General features: G+C 43.8%; 3 protein-coding genes across 3 annotated transcripts; 1 reads left to right on the top strand and 2 right to left on the bottom strand.

Moving 5' to 3' along the window:
* Positions 1-321: 321 nt before the first annotated feature.
* Positions 322-3,270, bottom strand: TRIAP1 (TP53 regulated inhibitor of apoptosis 1). The gene is made up of 2 exons (XM_006178109.3): positions 2,993-3,270; positions 322-2,087 (listed from the first exon to the last, which is right to left on the bottom strand). The coding sequence occupies exons 1-2, from the start codon at positions 3,173-3,175 to the stop codon at positions 2,004-2,006; spliced, it is 267 nt and encodes an 88-aa protein (XP_006178171.2). The 5' UTR covers positions 3,176-3,270; the 3' UTR covers positions 322-2,003.
* GATC (glutamyl-tRNA amidotransferase subunit C) lies at positions 3,239-10,877 on the top strand. The gene is given in 5 exon segments (XM_032471466.1): positions 3,239-3,289; positions 3,291-3,326; positions 3,420-3,592; positions 8,541-8,644; positions 10,198-10,877. Coding segments are annotated over 5 exon segments (420 nt in total). The 3' UTR covers positions 10,254-10,877.
* Positions 10,878-11,429: 552 nt separating this feature from the next.
* Positions 11,430-18,044, bottom strand: SRSF9 (serine and arginine rich splicing factor 9). Its single transcript, XM_032471464.1, has 4 exons — positions 17,721-18,044; positions 15,136-15,296; positions 13,452-13,624; positions 11,430-11,918 (listed from the first exon to the last, which is right to left on the bottom strand). The coding sequence occupies exons 1-4, from the start codon at positions 17,906-17,908 to the stop codon at positions 11,775-11,777; spliced, it is 666 nt and encodes a 221-aa protein (XP_032327355.1). The 5' UTR covers positions 17,909-18,044; the 3' UTR covers positions 11,430-11,774.
* Between the last annotated feature and the right edge of the window lie 8 nt (positions 18,045-18,052).

The following is an 18,052-nucleotide window of genomic DNA, read 5'->3' as shown; positions in this document are numbered from 1 at the left end:
ATGTTATTTCTGTTTCTGCAGTGAAGATCTGTGGCTGCTGTTTCAGGTACAGTTCAGACCTCTGATTAACAGTGTACCAGGCCTGTCCTTGATTTCTTGTGCCTGAAGTTTAGTAAAGCAGAGACTATAAGTAGATCTAATTTAGGGTCAAAATTGGGTCCTGGCAGACTCTGGATGGCAAAGACACCAGCCTTTGCTGCAGAATACTCCCTATAGTCATAATTTTTTCCATAGGTGTCAAGTTCTCATCTTGGGTCATTAATCAGCAGCCTAAAGGCTGGAAGGAAGTTTTGGAGAAATAAAGGCAGTATGACACATTTCTGCATGTAGTACAGGCTTTATTGGTTTCTGGAATTAAAACCTTCCTGTAGCCATAAGATTTAGGAGAAACAATAGTAATAGTTACAAACTCACTGTTAAAGAGCAATTAAGATTTTCCTCTTCACAGTTTAAAACCTTTGAAGTAGCTGATAGTTGGATATAACAATCAGAAAAAATTATTCCTTCATTAGCAATTACAGTAATATTTGTTTTATTCTCAAGGCTCAACCAGACATTTTTGTGGTAAGATTCGAGAGGCTATATATAAGGTTTTGACTGGCTTGTGGCCAGTCTTATTTCAGGACAGATATACTTAACTCCAGGTTTCTCCCTCAGCTGCATTCCAAATATCTTTAGTATAATGGACCTTAACCTGTCAAAATAATCAATGTAAAATGTATTATAATGACATTAAGGGCTGGTCACGTTAAATATGAAATTCTTAATTGATGAAGTGAAGAGGAGATAATAGAATCGAGGCCTTCTGTAAGTCAAGTTTCACACTATATAGGCACATAAAAAACAGAACCAAATCATTCAAGATTTGCAGTTGTGGAGACTACATGACATTCTAAAAGTACGTAGGTGCTCACCTCATTCTGACTTTTTGTGTGTGTGCCAGTATGTAAACTTCTAAAGAAGGTATTTGTGTAGCTTATTGTGGAAATTTTAGAAATCAATGAGGTTTCCAACTGCTGTACCATACTACCTAGCTTAGGTAAACCTTCATTTTTAAATCATAAAAACATGTAAAACTCTCCCCGGTGTCTACATGGGATATGTGGAATTACAGGGTGATAACTTCCATAAAGTGCACTGAGTTCCAGGGGCAAATAATAGAAATTTATTCCAGCTTCATAATTACAGACATTACAGGGCAGGGGGAGCAGACAAGGAAAATAAAGCAAACTTTTCTCTCCCCCATTTAACCAGATGCAGCATTTTGGCATTTTTATGACATACAAGTTAACTTAACTCATCAACTTAGGGTGAAAGCTGGCAACAGCAAGTCTTTGCAATATAAGATAATCCTCCATAGCTACTCCAAGGATCTTAATTTCTGAACTACAGTATGAGCTATGAAAGTATGGTGCTCACTGCAGAATTCTTGAAGCTTTCACATCTTAGTGAGATCTGACACTATTTGTTAAGGCAGGGAACTGTTAAAAGCTGTCTTCCTCTAGGTTAACCCAGTCCACCAGCAATCTTAACAGTTAAGTTACTATATAAAAGTAAAACTCTGCTCCCAAGCATTATTGAAAATGTGCTGGGAACCTTTTCCAGAGCATAAGCTCCCTGAGAGAAAAGAGATCCTAAGCAGTTGCTTCCATGGACAATAACTCCAGTACAGTGTACATGTCCTTTGCAGCATAACTCAAGAGGTCGGGAAACTTGCTCATCCTGACAAGCTTATCAGGTATTTTAAAAACTCATCACAGGCCAAGTATTGCAACCACAATCCTAAATGATCACATTATTTAGCACGTTGAGTTTCTGCAGAGATGCCAAAGCCAGAAATCTCAAAGCAAAGAGTGACAGTTCATTAACGAGTGAAAAATATCAATGAGGAAACTGCTCCCTCCTAAACTCATCAAATGGATCGCTTCACAGCTTTAATTGACACAATCCAGAGTTCTCAATTTTCTGATTCGAGGAGTCCATTTTCAAGGTGACTGTCAAGGTCAAGAAGAGCTTTCAGGCTTTTCTTTGCCATGGCCCATGAACTCCAGTCCTTCAATGGGAATCTCCTTCTCCTTTATTGCTTTCTAATGGGAGAATAAAACACATGATAAAGATCTACATGAAGCCTGAAGGCCAAACTTTATAAATATAATAGTACAAAAGTAAATCTGACTGGACCATAAAGATTCCCAAACGTGATTCAGACCCCATACTTTTCAACACAAATATGATTAAGAAGAAATTAACGTAAGAACAGAGAGATTGGAAAGAATCAAAATTAAGAAATGGAATTTAAACAGTGTCACCACTCTACAGTGACAGACACAAGTTGAAATCCGTTCCAGGACTTGCTGGCTATGTAACTGAGCAAGTCTCACTTTGCTATCTGTATAGGGGATAAAGACATCTTGGAATTAATTCTGAGGATGTTTTTTAAGTTAACTAATTGGGAGTGCCTTGCGCAGGCTATTCTTACAATTCAAAACAGTTTCACGTTCATTTGGCTGGAATGAAAATTTCCGAATTAGCCTAGAGAGAAAATAAGTCAATGAAGGGATTGTAACAAAACGAGACCCTCCATGATGTCTAATAGGCCAGCGAGGCTAACACCCCGCGACTCGCCCGTCAGCAACAGTGGAAAAGTACACCACCGCAAACCAAGGAAACTTGATTCTAGTGACCTTCGACTAATCCCTTCCTATTTCTGGCCGTGAGTGTTCCATGCATAAAATATGAATAAGTATGCCCACGTTGAAAGTTCAGGTTGAGCACCAAATGAACCAAAGAATGTTACTGGGCTCCATAAAAAGTAAAACGCTGCAAAAATAATTAACTTTGTTATTCGAGAGATACCAGGCAGCCCTGGTGGTGATGGCAGGCGAGAGAACTACCACAGGTCTCCCTGAGGCTTTTCTTCACCCTGCCCGTCGCAACCCCCTTAAGACACGACGCATGTGGCCGGGGACGCGGGGCTCGGGCCGCAGCTCACCTGAACACACTGCTGGTAGCGCTTGAAGAGGTCAGTGCACGGGTCCCCGGAGCCGTCCCCCTTGAGGAACTTCTCGGCAAACCAGCGATTGAAGCACTGGTCGTACTCGCGCTTCATGTCGGTGCAAGCCTCCCCAACGCTGTTCATGGCGGCGGCGGCGGCGGCGGCGCTCTCGGATGGCATCACTTTTAAACGCGTCGCTCGGCTTTACGAGAGGACGCACTACGGAGGCCGAGAAGGAGAGGGATGTGGGCACGGGCTGCGTGCCTGGGCCTTCGGGCTTCGGCGGCGGCCCAGGCGCCGGGGCTTCACCTCCGCTGGGGCGGATCCTCAGGTAAAGGCCGGGGCTCCCGGGCGGGTGCTGAAGCGGGGCGGGAGGCGGAGCAGGCCCCACCCGTGACCCACACCGTCCGCCTCATCCCCCCAGGGAAGTGGCCGGGTCACGGCCGAGCTGATCGAGCACCTGGAGCGGCTCGCTCTTGTGGACTTCGGCAGCCAGGAGGCCGTGGCGCGGCTGGAGAAAGCCATCGCCTTTGCCGACCGGCTCCGCGCCGTGGACACGGACGGGGTGGAGCCCATGGAGTCAGTCCTGGAGGACAGGTAAGCTCGCGGCTGCGGCCCTCGAAGCCTGGCCTGTGGCGCCTTCGCTACCAGTTAAGGTGGAGATTAGTGTCTCACTTCACGAAGGGGAAAAGAGCATTAGCGTGGTAAAAGAACTTGCCCCCCGTCACCCCGCGGGTAGGTGCTTTCACTCTTTCTCTTGTTCATTATGGATCCTGTCCCTCCCTTTGAAATTCTCGAGGCCTCCCAGTGTAACTGGGAACAAAATCCGAACTGCTAAGCTTCACCTTTGAGGCCCAGCTTCCTAGAGTCCCTCCCTAACTTTCCATTCCCACATAATATTCGTATCACTCCAGTCACACTGGCTTCCCTCACTGTTTCTCCAACACGCCGGATGCGTTCCCTCTCTAGGATCTTTGCACTTGCTGTTCCTGTCTTCTTGGCTGGTTTTAGCCTCTCCTGACCAAATACCCTCTCCCCTTCCAGTCACTAACTCCTTATCCTCTTGGGTTTTCTTCTAATATTTTTCTTGATTATCTTATTTTTGTTGATGTTGTACTGTTTCTTGTTATTAGAACGTGAGCTCATGTCTGACTTGCTTACTGCTGGATTTCTGCCTCAAAAATTTTAAATGCACATATTTTCTGACCTAGCAGTTCCCTATGGAAATCTGTGAAAGTGCTTAATGATGTGTGCGCAAGCGTCCAGGGTTTGCAAATCTGCTTATAATACAAAACAACAGAAAAGAAACAAACAAACAAAAAAACCCAGAAACAGTCTTTCGTGGCTAAATACCTCACCATACACTGGAATATTTGGCAATTAAAAATAATGAAATTATATATGCTGATATAGAAAGGTCTCCAAGATGTACTTAATAAAAAAGGCAAAGTTCAGGACATCGTATGTGATATTATTGATACTTTATTTATGTGTAATCTATTTTATATATTCTGGTGTATGCATTAAGTTTTGTTTTGTTCCTTGAAAGGGCATGCAAGAAACTGTTAACAATGTTAATGTTAAAGAAAGTGGAAATGCAGAGGGAAGTTCTAACTTTTCCTTTTATACTTAGCACTCAAAAACACAAGTAAGAGAGCAGAGAAATAACCCAAGTAGTGAAGTCGTGTCGTGTAATGCAATAGAGGGGGCAGGTCATTGACAAAGCAGCCTGTGAATACTGTTCTTAAAGGGTGCAACTTCTACCCACCTCTACCAGTTGTTGCCAAATCTTAATACATTTAAAAAGAGACTGTATTTTTTGAAAAGCAGACTTGTTTGCTGTTTGGGACTACAATTTCTTAGGAAGGGTGGGTATGTAGTTCATAAAGATAGGGGCAGTCTACAACTCTGTCCTAGCCTTTTCCTGATGGAATTAAAAAAAAAAAAACAAAAAACAAAAAACTACTACAGGTGGGAGTAGCTGCCATTAATGCTGGTAGGAGATCCACCTCCTCTGTAACTATAGCCTTCGTGTAAAGTGCTTGCTAGCCTCATGGTCTCACTCCAGTCTTTGATTTCTTCATATCCTCTATTTTGTAAAGTGATGCTTAAGTGTAGGGAGGTTAACCAATTTGTCCAAAGTTACGGTGTTTCAAAACAAATCTGGTATCATTCTCCTACCCAAGCCCTTGAGATGGCTCCCCAGTGCTCTTTAGACTAAGGAGGAAACTTTCACCTCACCTAGGAGGCATCATTTAACCACACCCCTGCCCACTTCTTCAAGACAGTGATTCCTCAGAGCTCTCCATTCTTTAGCCTTCTTAGAATTCTGGCCTCTTGTTTTTACTGCCCCTTCATCCCACCCACTTCTCTTTTTTGCCTACTTAACCTCCTTTCTTTAGATTTCAGCTGCCACTTCCTTAAGGAAGTTTCTTTCTTTTATATCGAGTCGGGTTCCCTTTCAGGACCTGTGGCTCACATGGTATTTAAAAGAGCCGTAAGCATATTTTTATACATCTGTTTAACTGATCTTTGATTCTCTGCCCCTCTCCTGCTGCTCATCTTCTTCTAACACTGAGCACTCAGTAAATGTTTGTTGAATATTCTTTATTAATATCTACGGGAAAGGGAATAAAAGTGCAAAGAGGAGTCAGTTTCCTCAGTCATCTAGAGGTTAACTATAAAGAAATGCAACTGTTACTCAGGGAAGTCTGTGGAAAGGTTGAAGAGGGATTTGGATCCAGTCATTGGAATAGTGACCTGGTATTCAACGATTTACAGTCTTGCCATAAATTAGGAAACCAGTAGGGTAATGATTCCATTTCAAATGTGTGACATTTGTAGGATTTTCGTGTTTTGGACATACTGCCTTCACTGACATTTGAAATGGAACCTAGTTAAGTCAAGTGTTAAAAGGGTTTTAGGTGATAGTCACACTAGCTATAAAGGCCTTGACTGGCTAATAGAAATCTCTTGGCACATTAATAACTCGTCACTTGTTTTGAGCTAAAAAGTATTAGTGTGCTTACATACCAGGCACTAAGATTTTATATGCATTATATCTGTTATCAGATACAATCCTGAAAGGTAAATACTATTATCCTTTTATGATGAAGATGAAGAAACTAAGGCTCAGGAAGGTTGTTACCCTCGACAAAGTTCCACAGGTAGTAAGAGGAGAATCCAAGACTTGGAACTCAGAGCTGCTCTCAAATACTGCTCTAGCTATGCCACCTCAAGTCGGCCTTTAGAAACTTTATTCTTTTTCATCTCAAATCCAGAGACTGACTCAGATGATGGCATCTCTGATTGCAGTCACATACTTCAATGCTTAGGATGTCCCTCAGAACCTTATTTACCAAATCAATTAGCTCTCAATTCCAGTCTGCATGAAACTAGAAATAAATGGAAAGACTTGTAGATGGAAGTAGAGTGGCGCCAGAGAAACAACTCCTGGCAGCCTGATTCCAGGGAAGAGGCAGAAAGAAACAAAAACAGCGGCAGAACTGTCCCAATGGTCAGCGCGAGGGCCGGCAGAGGCGCTTCTTCCTCCATGCGGCTGCAGTGCTTTCCACTGTTAAATTAACTACTGCATTTCCCACAGTTACTGGTTTCAGTGCCTTGTCTGTGAGCTTTAGAGGGCAGGGATTTCTAATTCACTGCTGGAAACTTTCTCAACCAGGGTTTTTCATCTGAAGGAGAACACAGAACGATCACTGTTACTATTTTTCAATTCTGCGAAGGATGGTACGTAACTATTAGCCCAGATGCACAGAAGTTGATTAAAACGTTATCTGGACCAAATTCAACAGTTCTACAATAGTAGAACCCTGACTGAGAAAGGTGAGGTGAGGCAGACATTGTCAGTAATTGACAAGCACCTGAAGAGCTCATCTGGTCCTGTTTGGCATTTTATGCATGATTTCAAGGTCAAGAAAAGTTAAGTGACTTGCCAAGTGAGGGGTCTGCTTGGTGTGCCACCCTTACAGAGACCCTGGGCTTAGTAGCCTACGATTCATAGAAAGGTGTGGATTTAGTCTAGAAACGACTCCATCTCAAACAGTAATTAGATGGAAATGCATGACATTTAGAGGTGGATTTCGGTTTAGAAATGTCACTTACACAGGAAACCTGATTACCAAATGAGTGAACAAATCAACTGCTACCCACTGCTGGGAAGCAATAGTCTTTAATCACCTGTTGGCTGCAGCAGTCATATTCCATCAAAATCTCCAAGTGCCCAGGAACAAGTAGCAGCTTCCAGTCCCTAGGGACCAGGCAGGTCATGCATGAGGACCCAGGTTAAGTGCACAGGTGTTCTCCGAGTGAGGGGGGACTGAGGTGTGCTTGGGGTAGGTAGACTTTCTGAAAGGAGCGGGTGGTATTTAGTGCCCACCTCTTCCTGCCATGAGAACGCAGGCCCAGCACTGTCAGATCTCCGTGAACATTATTCCACTTAATATTCCCAGCAATTCTCTGAAGCCTTATACAGATAATGAAAGTGATAACATGGAAAGGCTGCGTAACTTGCATACAGGCCATGTGGCTCTAGCATTTGAATTCAGCTGTGACTCTGGAGCCCAAGCTCTTAGCCATTTTGTTACACTGCCCAACAGAAATATAAACTCCAGAAAGTCCAGTGGTCACCTTTACAGGTGATTTTTAATTTTTTTCCTTCTTTTTCCTTCTAATGATTTTTATTTTTGTTCTCCACGTTTCCTTAAATGTGCATGAATGCCCAATCCTTGTATGGTTTAAAAAAAAATCTAGTGCAGCTTTCACTTTTTTGGCAAGAAACTTAAGGTCTGGAAAGATCATACTTGTTCAGGGCCACACAGTTAAGACAGTGCCAGATCCTGAGAGTCCAGCTTGCCACTCTTTGTACCATGAGTGTTTATCATGTCTCTTCCTAGGCTGCGTGCCACAAGAGAAATAAAAAACAATCCTTTCAGAAAAGAATCGTGACAAGTCAGCCCTCTACGCAGCCTTTACCCAGATGTTCATGTCACATCCTTGGCCCCATTGTCCCAGGAGGCTTGGCCCTCAGGCTGTGTCTGGCTCAAAGCACAAAGAGCCTGGCTGCTCCCCTATCAGTGACTGAGCAGACGACTTATTTTTCAGCCCAAGTATCTGGAACAGGCTCAGGCCTCTTCTCATGGACTTTTAAAGCTTAAAATAGTGAATCCCCATACATATGTTCAACCCATGTTTCACTAGTTTGTCACCTGGATACTTTAATGAAGCCAGTAGGCCCTGGGAAGAGTGGGAGTTTACCTCTCTCCACCAAAGCAACTTACCCATAGTAATCATCAAAAATATTTACTGAACGTATCAATCCTGAGGAATTACCACTTACCTCACAGGGTTTTGGGGAGAATCTATAAACTGTAGGCTGTTATTTGGTCTACTGTTGAACATCGCTCCTCCATCTTTGAGCAGTGACCCTAACTCCAGAATATGCTGCTCCCTTGTCCCGTTCTTGACCCTCTCCACTCATCCCTAGAAGCTGGTCTGAGGCAGTAACCTTAAGCTTCTGGTTTTGTAGATGTCTGTACTTGCGATCTGACAATGTGGTAGAAGGCAACTGTGTTGAAGAACTACTACAAAACTCCCATCGAGTTGTGGAGGAGTATTTTGTGGCCCCCCCAGGTATGTGTTGCCCAAAATGGTTTAACAGACTGTCCCACAGTAAATTAAGAACGTACTAGGAACTGTGAGGCCCAAATTTGCTATGTGAAAGCACTCTGACAAGTATGATGTGGGTATCAGATGAAGGTGGTCAAAAGATAACAAACTTCAAGATAAATTAAGTCCTAGGGATATAATGTATAGCATGGTCACCTTATATAGAAATACTGTATTGTATATTTGAAAGTTGCTAATAGAGCAGATCTTAAAAATCCTCACAAGGGGAAAAATTATAATGGATGTTAATCTTATTATGGTAATCGTTTTGCAGTATATACATGTATCAAATCATTATGTTGCATACCTTAAACTTATACAATATTATATGTCAATTATATCTCAATAAAACTGGAAATAATAATTCTTTAAAAGTCACATGTATTAACAATGAAAAAAATATAACATACATACAGGTGGCAGTAGACTCCATGGGTCACAGTCACTTCTAGGGACAGCGGCAGATCTGGAGCTCAAGCTCAGCCTAAGGGGGCAGCTGGCATGTGCTACTTCTCATTCAGCACCAGGCAGGAATGAGAGCCCATTTTCCAAGAGAACCTAGAAATCTGGCATTTTGTGTGTTATTTCCCATATTTTAAGTGTTGAGAACTAATTCAACTAAAAAATGAAATACCATGCAAATATAATATACCTGCAAGCCAGATGCATCCTGTGAGTCATCAGTTAGCAACCCCTAGTGTGGAGATTTGCATCTTTAAACCTCACTGTAACTATTTTAAATGGAAGCTTGAAAGAAAACTCTGGGTCAGTGATGAAACTCAGACCTTAAGTGGGTTGAACTGTTATCTCCTCTACAGGTAGGTGAGTCCTCAGAGCTCCTGCACCCTTCTGGACATTTGGGGATGGGAGTAGCCTGAGCACTCAGGTAGATGGCTTTCCAAGTGCCAACTTCAAGTTCAGGAGATCCCCTCAGAGAAGAACCATTCTGAGCAGCCTCCAGAGACAAACATCAGCCCTCCAGCTCAGGGATTAACTCTTTGATCAAGTCTAACCAACCAGTTAAAGGAAAGCTCTGGTTGAAGCAAGGATGGGAAGGAAAGCTAAAAAATTTGTGAATTCAGCTCTTAATCATGCCTCTGATTAACTAAACTACCTCAGTTAACTGTAGAGAGAAATAAGATTTTATAATCTCTCAATCTCAAGAGTCTGATAGTTGCTGTTTCAGCAAACATATTCATTGATCATATGCTAGTTCTCAAATAGAACTTTGTGTCAGACTTTGCTTCTTGGGAGAAACTGAGTTCGCAGTCTCCTCTCCTACATGCATATAAATGACTGGCCAACCTGTCTCTGCTCCTTACTGAAGTGTGCATTAATTAGGCATCACTCAGAACTGTGATTCTTTCAGATACTCATAGTTACAGAAACAGGATAGTAGCTACACATTTCTATTGCTTATTTTTCATGACAAACTATGTGATAAGTTAGCTCAGTTTGGAGCCAATTGGGAAGCAAGTTCAGCTATAACATTCTTTTTTGTTACTGTTTTCAAACAGGTAATATCTCTTGGTCAAAGCTGGATGAAAAAGGCCCTTCTCACACCGCTGAGTAGCTATTCTGGGGAGGGGTGCTTTATGAACACATGGAAGTGCACTGACTGTTTCGTTATTATAAACACTAATGTTCCCACTTCCTCCAGTCATCTGAAAAAAAAAACTGATGGTTAAGTATTTTTTAGTAACTATCTCTTCTGAAGACAACTGGGAAAGATCTAGCAAAAACAAGGCAATGAGTTCCTGATGCCAATGGAAGTAGGTGTTGCCATTCCCAAGGAAATGGATCAAGTATTTACTCACAGGCTGTTCGGTGTGAAAGACTTTAACCCCTCCCCATGAGACTGTCTACCAAACTGCATTTAAGTGAATTTTTCTATTTATGTAACTGCTAGACATTGCATCTGATCACTATGTGACAACCTGAGCTGTCATTTTTAGGTGCTTTTTCTGTCAACTTGAGCAGCCTTTTATCTTTACTGAACACATCTGAATTCATTCCTGGGTACCCACTTTGTTCCAAGTAGAAGGCTGACTTTCTGCTAAGGTAACAGGGGTAGGGAGGCAACTTTGGGAGGTGATGGATATATTTATGGCCTTCATAGTTATGATTTCATGTGTATACTTAACCCCAAAGTCACTGACTTGTAAACATTAAATAAGTATAGCTTTTTACGGGTCAACCATACTTCAATAAAGTGTTTTGGGTTGGGGGGGGTGGCTGGGGATAGCCCTGAGCCTGCAACAAAGTAGGCCCCCTGCCCCATGATTACTGAATTGAACAGAATCCAAGATAGTGGGGTTTGGTTCAGGGTTGGTTTTTAAAGCTCTGATACCAAGGACAAATGAGACAGATTTAGGAGTGAAAGAGATAGTACCAGAATTTAGAGGGTTTTTTTTTTCTGTATGTTGGTGTCCACTTTAAAGTCAGTTTTGAGTCTTCCCATTCCCTTCCCCTATCTGCAAAGCTCCCTTTTGCTTTAAAAGCTGCATCTTCTTCTTTAAAGCTGCTTGCTTTACATGGTTGCCCTTGAATTGTAAGAGAACCCTGAACCTGCCCTTGGGATTGAAGTTCTCAAACCACCATCAGAGCAATTATCTTTATCCCCTAGATAAAATAATCTACTCCTGCTTCTTACCCATTGGGTGTAAAGTGCTGCTACCACTTGATTTTTTTTATTAGTGTGCCTATATGGTGAAATCTATAAACGTAATCAAGGACAACCACACGTGTCAATTACTAAACGTTAAAATATATTTCTAAACAGAATGGGCCGACTCAGTCACAGTAACTGCTGATCTCCATAGAAGAGCAACCCACAAAGACACAGCACTGATTTTTTTCCCATAATCAGGGGTGAAAAATATACAACTTGTTTCTGAACCAAAACCACAATTTCTGCAGTTAAAAATGTTTCACTGCTAATATGGCCCTGGTAGAAATTATGTAGTTTTATTTCCTTTAAAAAAAAATTTAAAAAATTTCCTAAGACACTAAGTCATCAATCTGGAATGTAGATTCTGAGCACAAAGCAGCTCAGTTCACCTAAAAAATAAAGAAAAAATTCCCATCACCTGTCTCAGTAGGGTCTGAAAGGAGAGAAGTAGTGTGGGGAACCCCTGCTTTGGTATGGAGAGTCACGGCCCCTTGACCCAGACCGAGACCGTGAGTAGCCATAGCTGGTGCTTCTCTCTGGATAAACTCGGATGTAGGAAGTTTCACCCTGAAATTCAAACAAAAAATTAAAGGAAAAAATAAGACCCAGAAGAATAAAGCACACCACCACTAACATGGCTGCCTAACTGATAGTTCTACGGCTCGCTTGGCACAATGCTACCTCATTCAACCCTCACAGCGGTGCAGGAGGTAGATAATCTTACTTGTCCACTTCAAGAATGAGGAAAACTAAGTACCATCTGCCCAAGGTAACACAAATAATAAATGGCAACTCGATTACATGGTAAATAAATACTAGCTACTACTGTTAACATACCTGAATTACTGCCACTCACTCTCAGAATCTGAGAACTGAAAAGGATCTCAGAGGTCATAAACACAGTTCAGTCCCCTGCCACCTCACATATGCATCTTTCGATAGGCACCCATGGAAGGAGCTAACGTGTATTCAACACCTTCCAGGTGTCAGGACCTGGACTAGATGCTTAACTATCTTCATAATTAAGCTTCCTGGCAAGTCTTGTAAGACAATGCTATTATTGCAACTATTTTGCATATGGAGGAACCAGGGCTCAGAGTAGCTTAGCTAAGATTTTAACAAGCAGCAGAGTCATGTCCAGGCTGGCCTGTCTCCAGGCACTTTGTCCTCAGCCAACATTCTCAGATCTAAAGATGCTAAGATGAAAGAAGCCAGATGCTTCTTTCCTCAGTGAAGTTAGTAATGTGATTTACTCTTACTGGGGCCCTATTTTGCAGCATAACTGAGGATCAGGTGCTGTTTTGTTTCTGCTCCAAATTCAAGTCTTAGAGGATAGGACTGAGCAAAAGCATTGTTTAGCCATGCAGTCTCCAAGCCATAAAGTTAGGGAATTATATGAATCCTTAGAAAAAGAAACAGGCCCAGAAAGAAATTCATGTCTCCAGACATCCCTAAACCCCATAGCAAGTTAGGATAGGATAACCAGAAAAAAAATGTCCAACTGGTGGTCTGGTATCTGGTCTTGATGGTATCAAAGGAACAATCACCATCTGAATTAGACTGAGACCCAAAGCAGCAGCCACCTTCTTGAAAGGAAGGACATCAAAAGCTGAGTCCCCAGGGTGAGGTAATGAACCACAAGAAAATGCCAAGGGCTCCAGTGACACTAACTCCTGCACCGCTTCAGGAAAGGCACAGTGAAGTGACAGTTCAGCAGTACTCAGAAAGGCTGAGACGAAGAGGCTGGCCTGCAGAGCCAGGATTAGACCCAGAGGAGGGAGAGCCATAATGAGGTTTGTGGAGGGACACTGCAGAGTAAGCCAGGTGTGAAAAGGGTGTTATCACAGAATAGCTCACCACATTATGACAGACTGCACAGGTATTCTCTCCGGGTTAAAAATACCATGACTGCAGACTCCTCTCTGTTATGACCCTGAAGGGCTTAGGCATGATGACTTCCTTGGCTTTGTCCACTTAAGACAGATCTTTAATGGTACTGTGCGGTCATCAAATGCAAGCGCATGGCCTGTTGCTACTTCTGCCAGGTCAGCTTCAGGTGGAGTGCTCTGGGTACAAGCTCAACAGAAGGTGGGGACCCACCTCATGAGAGCGGAATTTGGTGTCATCCAGTTTACGCAGGGCATATTCCATATCTTCTTTTCTGAGATATTCAACCATCCCCATTCCATCTTTCTGCACATCTGCGTAACAGACGTCCCCAGCTTCTCGCATGTGATCCTTCAGGTCCTGCCAGCTGCCTGATGGAGGGAGTCCTAGGCACGGAGAACGTAAGAGAAGAGGCCACATCCTTCATCCATGTTAACTGCCTGTTAAGAACCATCAAGACCTAGGGTCCCTTCTTCATCAATCACTACTCTTAAATCCTGAGGGTCCTCATATCACAAATCTTGATAAGGGACACAAAACCAGAGAAAAGCACTAAAGTACGTGTGGTAAACCACCATAAGAAGCTGGGCCTAGGCTAAGTTTCCAGAGACCAAGCCTTTTCAACAAAGCAAGAAGTCCATCCCACTACAGGTTTAGTATCTCTAAGAATTCAGAGCTTCTCTTTCTTTGTGCTTCATAATTAATAACAAACTCCCAAGGCTTTGAGTTCTAATTTTTTCCATTATGAAATTTATCAGTACCAATTATTTCTTGCCTGACTGGGTTCCCAGGACACGGGAACTTTGAAACCATCCAGTAAGATAACCAAAGTGTAACTGAAGTAACACAACAAAAACCTCAAGTTTCTTGTAGGTAAGAATGACTGACAAACTAGACAAAGTACCTCTTAAAAGATCACCAACATTCTTCAATACAGTAGGGGAAAAGGTAAGACTCAGACGCTAAAACTAGTCGGGAGTCATACAACCCTACCTGATGTCATGAAAGGGAAATGTGCTCCTGCTCTCAAAGGCTGTGTTTACCGCTCACAGCTCAGGACTGCAGCCATTTCCTAATAGTTTTCTAAGCAGGATTTCAGAGCAGCATGGAGAGAAAAAAAGATATGTATGACATCCTGAAGGAGGGAATAGAGTTCTGGGGTTAAAAAATTACAAGGGACACAGATAGGCAGATACTGACAGTATCACTCTTAAGCACCACGGGAGCCTGCTGTGATTGTATGACATTCATGTCTAAGAAGGTGCGAGGTTCCTCAATACATTTCACTCCACCAGGGCCCTAAAACAGCCCGGTAACATTGCGTGCAGAAGGCCCCAGCCCCAGGTCTTTACCAGTGTGTTAACTATTTCAAAAAGATGCATAAACCTCTGAGCTTAGCATTTCATCACTTGTCAACACTAGACATTTCATTCTATACTTTGCGATACAATCCCTAAGACTCCAAGTTGTTTGTTTTCTTTTCTACATAATTCCAAAACCACCATAAAATCTGGCCTATTTTAGGATTCAAGGATGGGTAATATGTTCAGATCTGGTTCCTGGAATGTCTTTCTAGCAAGTCTGATAGCAGGGCACATTCCAAAAGAAAATGTCTTTAGAATTCCAGCTCAAGGGATTTTATCATCATCTTCCCTTTCAACACTAGAAAACTCCTTTATAAGAAGCAAGTTTATGTTCTACCAAGGCTGCACTATCAGTACAATTTCATTGGTAAGGTACCTGCCTCACTGGTAGAGCTTCAGACTGTCACTGCACGTAGGCTATTGAAAAGGAAACCCCACATATCCCATGCACTAAAGAATAACATCTCTTGGAGGTCAGACTCTGTGCTAAGTATTTTACATGCATTATCTCATTCAGTTTGAAAGGAACATACCTGAAACAAGAACTCGGAAATCAGATCTTCTTGTAGGAGGCCCATTCCTTCCACCACGGGGCCACCCACCCCGACCTCCATAAGTCCTGGGGAACTCCACACGAAGCCGACATTGGCCATAATCATAACCGTTCCTTCCATAAATTGCATCCTCAGCATCTCTGCAAAGAAAAGTTTGGAGTTAGTGCTGCTCAGGAAGGCAGAATGACTTCCCCATGAGGGGCATGAATAACAAGTATAAAAAGGAAACTTTGAGTGAGGAAAAAAAAACCCAAAGCTTGATACCCTACTGCTTTGGTTTGAAAACCTTTAATGATACTGGGATAGAACTTTATAGCTGTCACACACAGGGTTCTCTAGGTATGAAATGATAATGAATAAATAAATAGATTACTTATAAGAGGTCTAATTCAGATGAAAATAAACTGTTGACAGATGATTGATTTTGCCAAGGAAAGTGTTTTTCTAACCGTGGTGAGCTGTTTCTCAAAATGCACACCACACACTACTCCTTTAATACTCTCCCTCAAGGCCTAGTACCATCAAGTCTATAGAAAGAAAAACCCATTTAAGAAGAGGGAAAGAGATAAAAGCTCAAAAGACAAATGCAAATTAGTGTTTTGTTAGGAATATGGGATTCCCTCAAGTGTACCTTTTCAGCATGGTTTGGAGGACTAAGTTGTCAAAACCACTCAGGGCAATTTCACCGAAAGAGGTAAATATCCAATAAAGTAATACTTTTAGTCTTCCCTAGGGCTCTAGGAGAGTTAGGAATGCCAAGTCGCTCTTCCAGTATTGATGGGAGAAAGAATGCCCTCAGAGGTTGGGAGCACAAGCAGAGCTGAAAACATACTAATGAAGGCATCATTCACTTGTCACAGGCGCATAATCGTTTACCAAGATTCTAGTCACAGGATTAAAAGCAACAAGGACCACGTCCAGTTCAACCCTAGCTATGTTCATAATACAGAGGAAGAGTGGCAGAACTGCAAGAGTTTACGAGCAGCCTATGAACACAAACTGACCTCAGTTCAAATCGTTCTTTGGCTACTTACTAGTAGTTTCTCTGGGTAAGTATTTGATCAAGATTTTTACATCTCTAAATGTGAGAAACCTTGTCTCACAGGGTTTTTGTAAGGATTAACTAAGACACTGTGTGCGCAGTGCTTTGCTTGAAACTTGGCATCTAGTGGTATGAAAAGATAGCTCTTCTATTATGAAAGGAATGAAGGACGAGATGACAATGTAGCATATCACACAGCAAGTTTGTATTTGAAAGGGCAGAACAGGGGGGTTCAAATCCTATCTTCCCTTAGTAGCCTTCTGTTATCAATTCTAAATCCTCAGTTTCCTTATCCATAAAATGTGGTTAACGGTGCCTACCTTACAAGTTGTTGAAAATGCTAAATGATACATAGCATGATACATGACACATAACAACTAGGACTGTTATCTAATTAATAGTGGCGCAACCTTTTCCAGTTTAGGTGTGAAAACGCCTAGTTCCATTTCTGAGGCAAATGGCAAAACGCTAGGAATGAGCTCTGTCAAGAGTCTTCAACCATCAAAGCCTCAGGGTGCTTCCTGTCTCCCCATCCTCAGAGGCTCTCCTTGCCTGTACAACCACACCAGATGGGCAAGACACCTCAGGGTCAGTCCTTGCAGTGAAGCCCGAAGGTCGCAGACCAGGCAAAGCGCCCCCTGAGACGATGCTGGAAAACAGAGAGCAGGCTCCTATTTACCCCAAGTGTAGTAACCAGCACAGCGAGATGGCTTCTAAGAACCACCAACCGCAGTTTTGAAAGTTCCCAGCCTTTTCCGGCCCAAGGGTCGACCCTCTTCGCAAAATCACAAAGACTCCTTCAAGCCGGTTTTGGGGGTTTTGGGTTTCGGGATGGAGAGCTTCCAAATCCTTGGGGCCCTTAGCAGCTAGCGGCGCTTCCTTCACTAGATTAAGAGTGAACTCAGAGAGCCCTCCAGAATGTTTTAGAAGTTTTCCCAAATCCCTGATGCTTTTTATAAGAAAAAGCCCCGGCATTTTGAGGCGGGGCGCGCGTGGATGGAGGGAGACCTGTTCCATCACAGAGACCCCTTTCTGCGCTCCAAAGGCACCCACATCCCTGCACTGCGCGCCCCGCCAACGGCGGGTTCCAGCTGGGGGAGGGGTGGGCTGGGAAGGCGACCGACTACTTCTTCTCCTCACCGAGTCCTCTCCCGGGCCGGCTCAGGGGCCAAGCTTCCCAAGCCCTGCATCACTTCCCCCGAAGAGTGCCTGTCCAGCCGTGAGGGAAGGAATGGGCATCTGTACCATCCCAGAGGCCGGTCTGCGCGGGGTTGGGCCCTCCTAAGGCCCAGCTTTTGTGTTTTTAAGTAAAGTAAAAAAATAATAATAGAGGAAGTGACGACGGAGCAAAGGACGGCCCGGAGCCCCGCGGTGAGAGGAGGCCTCAGCCTCCACCCGGGGGCGCCGTGAGGGGTCTGCGGCGAGGGGGGAGGGGAGGCCGCGGAAAGGGAGGGGGAAGAGGACGGGAGAAGGCGGGGGCCCGGGGCCTCGGGTCCGCGGTCTGGTGGCGCGGGAGCCTCACCGGGGGTCCTCGAAGCGCACGAAGGCGAAGGGCACGAGGCCGTGCCGGTTCTTGAGCTCGATCTCGCGGATGCGGCCGTACTTGTAGAACAGGTCCTCCAAGTCCTTCTCGCGCACGTCGGTCGGAAGGTTCCCCACGTAGATGCGCCCGTCGCCCTCGCCGCCGCGCTCGTCCGCCCAGCCCGACATCCGCACCGCCCGACGCCGCGGGCCCGCCGCAGCCCACGCCGCCGCCGCCGCCTCAGCCGGGGTCCCCCCACAGCGTCCCCGCGGGCTCGGAGGCGCTCAGCCGCACAGCATTGTGGGAACGGGAGCGGAAGCGAGGGGGTCGGA

This window comes from Camelus ferus, chromosome 32 (genome assembly GCF_009834535.1).
Source record: "Camelus ferus isolate YT-003-E chromosome 32, BCGSAC_Cfer_1.0, whole genome shotgun sequence".
Lineage (NCBI taxonomy): Eukaryota > Metazoa > Chordata > Mammalia > Artiodactyla > Camelidae > Camelus > Camelus ferus.
This window is presented reverse-complemented; position numbering and strand designations above follow the sequence as displayed.

Bases quoted from the DNA above. Each gene is read 5' to 3' on its own strand.
- SRSF9 (XM_032471464.1), bottom strand. From the start codon at position 17,908: ATGTCGGGCTGGGCGGACGAGCGCGGCGGCGAGGGCGACGGGCGCATC. The intron at 13,625-15,135 runs GTATGTTCCTTT...CTCCGTGCCTAG, and splicing joins TTTCCGAGTTCTTGTTTCAG to GACTCCCTCCATCAGGCAGC. The intron at 11,919-13,451 runs GTGGGTCCCCAC...TTTGAATTTCAG, and splicing joins CCAAATTCCGCTCTCATGAG to GGTGAAACTTCCTACATCCG.
- TRIAP1 (XM_006178109.3), bottom strand. From the start codon at position 3,175: ATGCCATCCGAGAGCGCCGCCGCCGCCGCCGCCGCCATGAACAGCGTT. The intron at 2,088-2,992 runs GTGAGCTGCGGC...TTCTCCCATTAG, and splicing joins GCTACCAGCAGTGTGTTCAG to AAAGCAATAAAGGAGAAGGA.